Source organism: Bos grunniens, chromosome 7, assembly GCF_055505025.1.
Source record: "Bos grunniens cultivar Pamir isolate PY7600 chromosome 7, Bosgru_T2T1.0, whole genome shotgun sequence".
Lineage (NCBI taxonomy): Eukaryota > Metazoa > Chordata > Mammalia > Artiodactyla > Bovidae > Bos > Bos grunniens.
Window position 1 is genome coordinate 40,533,777 of NC_141171.1, and position 5,909 is coordinate 40,539,685.

A 5,909-nucleotide genomic window follows, 5' to 3' on the forward strand; every position below is an offset into this window, starting at 1 on the left:
CTTTTAGCTCAAGATGGTGGAGTAGAAGAATGTGCGCTCATCTCCTCCTGCAAGAACACCAAAACTGCAACTAGAAGTTGAACAGCCATCAACAGAAGTATGTTGGAACCCACCAAAAAAAGATATTCCACATCCAAAGACAAAGAAGAAGCCACAGAGAGATGGTAGTTCAGTTCAGTTCAGTTCATTTCAGTCACTCAGTCATGTCTGACTCTGTGCAATCCCATGGACTGCAACATGCCAGGCTTCCCTGTCCATCACCAATTCCTGGAGCTTGCTCAAATACATGTCCATCGAGTGGGTGATGCCATCTAACCATCTCATCTTCTGTTATCCCCTTCTCCTGCCTTCAATCTTTCCCAGCATCAGGGTGTTTTCCAATCAGTCATTTCTTTGCATTGGGTGGCCAAAGTATTGGAGTTTCAGCTTCAGCATCATTCCTTCCAATGAATATTCAGGACTGATTTCCTTTGGGATCTACTGGTTTGATCATCTTGCAGTCCAAGGGACTCTCAAGAGTCTTCTCCAACACCACAATTCAAAAGCATCAGTTCTTCAGTGCTCAGCTTTCCTTATGGTCCAACTCTCACATCCGTACATGACTACTGCAAAAAACATAGCTTTTACTCTAGATGGACCTTTGTTCGCAAAGTAATGTCTCTGCTTTATAATATGCTGTCTAGGTTTGTCATAGCTTTTCTTCCAAGGAGCAAGTGTCTTTTAATTTCATGGCTGCAGTCACCATCTGTAGTGATTTGGGAGCCCAAGAAAATAAAGTCTGACACTGTTTCCATTGTTTCTCCATCTATTTGCCATGAAGTGATGGGACCATATGCCATGATCTTTGTTTCTGAATGTTGAGTTTTAAGCCAGCTTTTTCACTCTCCTCTTTCACTTTCATCAAGAGGCTCTTCACTTTCTCTTTGCTTTCTGCCATAAGGGTGGTGTCATCTGCATATCTGAGGTTATGGATATTTCTCCTGGCAATCTTGATTCCAGCTTTTGCTTCATCCAGCCCAGCATTTCTCATGATGTACTCTTTATAGAAGTTAAATAAATCAGAGTGACAATATACAGCCTTGACTTACACCTTTCCCAGTTTGGAACCAGTCCATTGTTTCATGTCTGGTTCTAACTGTTGCTTCTTGACCTGCATACAGATTTCTCAGGAGGCAGTAACGTGGTCTGGTATTCCATCTTTTGAAGAATTTTCCAGTTTGTTGTGATGCACACAGTCAAAGGCTTTGGCATAGTCAATAAAGCCTAAGTATATGTTTTTCTGGAACTGTCTTGTTTTTTCTATGATCTGATGGATGTTGGCAATTTGATCTCTGGTTCCTCTGCCCTTTCCAAATCCAGCTTAAATTGGTGGGACTATAAATTGTTGCATCCACTATGGAAAGCAGTCTGGATTTTTCATTCAAAACTAAAAGTAGAGCTATCATGTGATCCTGAGTATATATCTGGTAAAAATGAAAATTCTAATTTGAAAAGACACAAGCACTTCAATATTTATAGCAGCACTATTTACAAATGCCAAGACATGAAAATAGCCAAAGTGCCCAATCAATCAACCGATGATTGGCTTAAGAAGTTGTGTTATCCATATGCAATAAAATATTGCTGAGCTGTAAAAAAATAATAAAATATTGCCAATTGCAGAAACATGGATGGACCTAGAGAATATTATACTTAGTGAAGTATATCAGGCAGAGAAAGAAAAATACTATATGATATCACTTATGTGTGGAATCTAAAAAATAATACAAATGAATCTATATACAGAGCAGAAACAGACTCATGAAGGTAGAAAACAAGCTTAGATTTTGTAATGTATTTCAATCACAAAGTTTTATTATGATTCATATGGCCTGATATCAAGGACTATTTTCATAGACATAGAAAACTAAATAAAATCTTTTCTGCATCTAGAAAATCTTGTCTTGGGCCTTATTACTGGGACTCACAATTCTAACCTGACTTTATCCTCTTTTGTCATGTGAAATGTGGGATTGCCTCACATGACACAATGTTAGAGAGAGCCTTGCCCGAATGCTCTTTATAGCCCATGTTCTCAGTAGCAGCTGGTCCGCTTTCCTGCTTGTAGTCTATGTTCTAAGCAATAGAGAGTCTATAGTCTATGTCCTAAGCAATAGAGGCATCACCCACTCTAATTTTAGTTAGCAATCTGGGTTTGCATGTGTTTCCACATGCAGTCATGGATCTCCTCTTGGGAGTTCAATGCAACATCTCTCTAATATTTATATAATCAACTGTGAAATGTTGCTAACTTTTATTGGTTACTTCAGCCTCATTCGTAGTTCAATGTGTTTCATTTTTTGATGAAACTTGCAATTGCTTTACATAAGTTTCTTCAAAAATACTCCAATTTTTTAACTCTGTGCATCAAAGTTGACTTATTTACACATTTTTTACGGATAAATGACAGTGCTTTATAAGAGCTTAAAAGTATCCCATACGGGGGGAAAAAAAAAAAACAAAACAGGTGTGAATATGGACTGATTCCAGAGTCTGGGAAATATTTGGCATAGGCAGAGGGTACCTCCTCTAAATAGCTGATGGGTAGGTGTAGCCTTCTGATACTCTTATTTCTACTTTTTATCTTGAGTTACAAATGCACTCAATGAATGAAGAATCCAAAGCTTGTCCAAGAAAAGCTTCTATCCAAGATAGGCAGAGAGAATAGAGACAACATATTGCGTTTTCTAGGGTATTTAGGGCTTCCTTGGTGGCTCAAATGGTTAAGAATCTTCTTGCAATGTGAGAGACCCAGGTTCAATCCCTGGGTCAGGAAGATCCCCTGGAGAAGGGACTATCTAGCCACTCCAGTATTCTTGCCTGGAGAGTTTCATGGACAGAGGCTACAGCCTATGGGGTCGCAAAGAGTCAGGTATTTAACCGAAAAAAATTATCTTTTTATTGTCCTTGATAAAATCAATTCTTTTTTTACATCAGTCACATATGTCTTTCACAGGAACTTTGTACTTCTAACAATGGAAATTAACAAGACTTGAATTACCAATAATGCCAAATAAAGCTGAGGCTTAAGGACACTTAAAAATGTCTAAATATTTGATGTTTAAGAAGAGAAGATTGGAAATTTGTCTGTGCTTATGAGCTGATTTGATTAATAGCAATTGGATTGATCTATTTTGAAAACAAGCTATTAGAAACTGAGAAAAAGCTCCTTATGAACTATTTATTATTGAATTAATATTGTTAATTGAATTCAATAATGTGGTTTGTGTATGGGGTTACAGCAAAGTTCCTCATGCTTGAAAATGCCACTGAGATGCTCTTGAAGTCTTTGTTTTTGACCCTCTAGATAACTGTTTTCCACCTTGATATGTATGTGGTCCATTTAAAGACTGGATGCTTCCTCAGGACCTTCTGAAAAGCCCCCCAAACATCTTTGTTTCTCAAGCTATAGATGAATGGATTGAGCATGGGTGTGAGCACAGTGCAAAATACAGACACAGCCTGCTCCTGATCAGGGGTATGAGAAGAACCAGGTGTCATGTACATATAAACACATGGTCCTAGATAAAAGCTTACCACTGTAAGATGGGAGAAGCAGATGGCCAAGGCTTTGCTCCTGCCTTGGGGGGATTTCATATGAAGGACAGTGTGGAAGATGAGCATGTAGGAAGCCATAATAAATCCAAAAGGGATGATGATGAAACAAATGCCCATCACGAAGACCACCACTTCATAGATGGAAGTGTCTTTGCATGAGATCTTCATGATTGCTGGCATCTCACAGAAGAAATGGTGGATTTCTCTGGAGCCACAGATAGGCAGGCTCATAGTATAGAATGTGTGGGCTGTGGAAGCTAAAATTCCCCCAGTCCAAGACACTATGACCATTTTCAGACAGACCCCATGGTTTATAATGACTGCGTATCTCAAGGGGTTACAGACAGCCACATATCGGTCATAGGCCATGAGAGTCAAGAGGATACATTCAGCACCCCCAAGAGTAAAAAAGAAAAATACCTGGGTTCCACAGGCTGCCCGAGTGATGTCTTTCCTTCCAGAGAAAAAGTTTACCATCATCTTTGGAACAGTGCTGCTGATGAGGGCCAGGTCTATGAGAGAAAGCTGACTAAGCAGAAAGTACATTGGAGTGTGGAGACTCAAGTCCATCCGTATCAGGAGGAGCAGGAAGAAGTTTCCTGTTACTGCAGCAAGATAAATTAAGATGATAATGTAGATAAGAATACTGACATAGTTCATATTGGGGAAGAGTCCTGAGAGAATAAAATCTGCTGTTAATGTCTCATTTTCTTCTTCCATGGTTGACTGATCTGGTTGAGCTATAAGAAGAAGGAAAGGGAAACAGAAGTAAAATAAAATAAAAGCTTTTGAAAATATTTTTATTGGTCAGGTATTGCTGTAATAATATGAGGTAAAAAGTAACTCCACAAATTTCAGTGGCTTATGATAGTAAACATGTGTTTTCTTGCTCCCATATTTGTAAGTCAGGTGGAGGCATTTTGCTTTAGGATGCCTGTCAAGTACAGATATACTCCACCATAAGTCTCTCACTCTGGGGCTTGCTCTTCTCAAAGAAGATGGCAGGAGCCAAAAAGGGACAAGCAAATTACCTGATTTCCCCTAAGTGAGTGAAGTGAAGTTGCTCAGTAGTGTCTGACTCTTTGTTACCCCATGGACTGTAGCCTACCAGGCTCCTCCATCCATGGGATTTTTCAGGCAAGAGTACTGGAGTGGGTTGCCATTTCCTTCTCCAGGGGATCTTCCTGACCCAGGGATCAAACCTGGGTCTTGGATGGAACCTGGGTCTCCCGTGTTGCAGGCAGATGCTTTACCCTCTAAGTCACCAGGGATTTCCCCTAAGGGCAGAACTTAAATCTGACTCTATTACTTTCTACCATGTTCCACTGACTAAAGTAAGTCACAAGCAGAAACCCAACATCAATATGATGGGGAAGTAAGCTCCACCGACGGCAAACTCTAAAATGATGAGGCATGAAGAGAGAATTAGAAACAATTAATATGATCTATTACATTTCTCAGAATTCCTGCCTCTATCATTCTCAATTTTATGATCTTAATGCTGGGTATTCAGATATTTCATAATTTCTTAGTATCCTATTTAATACGCTCTACTGAGACTCAGTAATAAAGATCTATGGGTTTCCTATGATCACAAACTATTTTCACTATAAAGAATGCCTTGAGGTCATATGTAGCAATTTCTTACATTCATGACTAGATATGCAATAGGTAAATACATAAATTTTTTCTTAGCTCTCCTCTACCTGTGGATCTAGTTACATATATTTATGGAAGAAACCATAGATAAATATGAAATAGAGTATGTCAAAATGAAACTGTTGTCTTGTACTTGAATCTAGGGGGTCATTTTCTAAAACAATATACATTAGCCAAGAAATCAACCAATATAGTCAAAGCTGTGTTCTCCTTTATATTTTTTCATAGAAACTTATATAAACCACATCAAGATAAATTCAGAAATAATAATGAAATTAGATTTCATAAACTCTAAATGAGAAATAAGATTGTGCCTACATTCAAGAGGGAGGATGTTCCTCTCTACAAGTTTATGGAAATAGAAATGGAGAATTTTCTACTCTAAATAGCTTGAAACAGATTAGAAGCAACTAAGCATGAACTTTAACTTTTATGTCTGTATCACTAGTTACTCAGGTTGTATGTAGGCAGTAAGAAAACTTCAATCTACAAGGGACAAATTTCAAAGGGAAAGCTCTGATTGGGATATGAAAAGCTCTAAGATCTCCCATTTTCCCAACCAATACCACCAAGTACCTCCTGGTGGCAACTGTGATTATGTGTAAATTTCATTTTCATTTTACCACTGAAAATGAAGGTAACACTGACAATTT

The 5,909-nt window shown here is 38.4% G+C and overlaps 1 protein-coding gene across 1 annotated transcript; it reads right to left on the minus strand.

Moving 5' to 3' along the window:
- Positions 1-2,995: 2,995 nt before the first annotated feature.
- On the minus strand, positions 2,996-4,388 carry LOC147369166 (olfactory receptor 2T27-like). Its single transcript, XM_086411104.1, has one exon. It carries the CDS (start codon positions 4,315-4,317, stop codon positions 3,343-3,345), a length of 975 nt encoding a protein of 324 aa, XP_086267230.1. The 5' UTR covers positions 4,318-4,388; the 3' UTR covers positions 2,996-3,342.
- Between the last annotated feature and the right edge of the window lie 1,521 nt (positions 4,389-5,909).

Bases quoted from the DNA above. Each gene is read 5' to 3' on its own strand.
- LOC147369166 (XM_086411104.1), bottom strand. From the start codon at position 4,317: ATGGAAGAAGAAAATGAGACATTAACAGCAGATTTTATTCTCTCAGGA.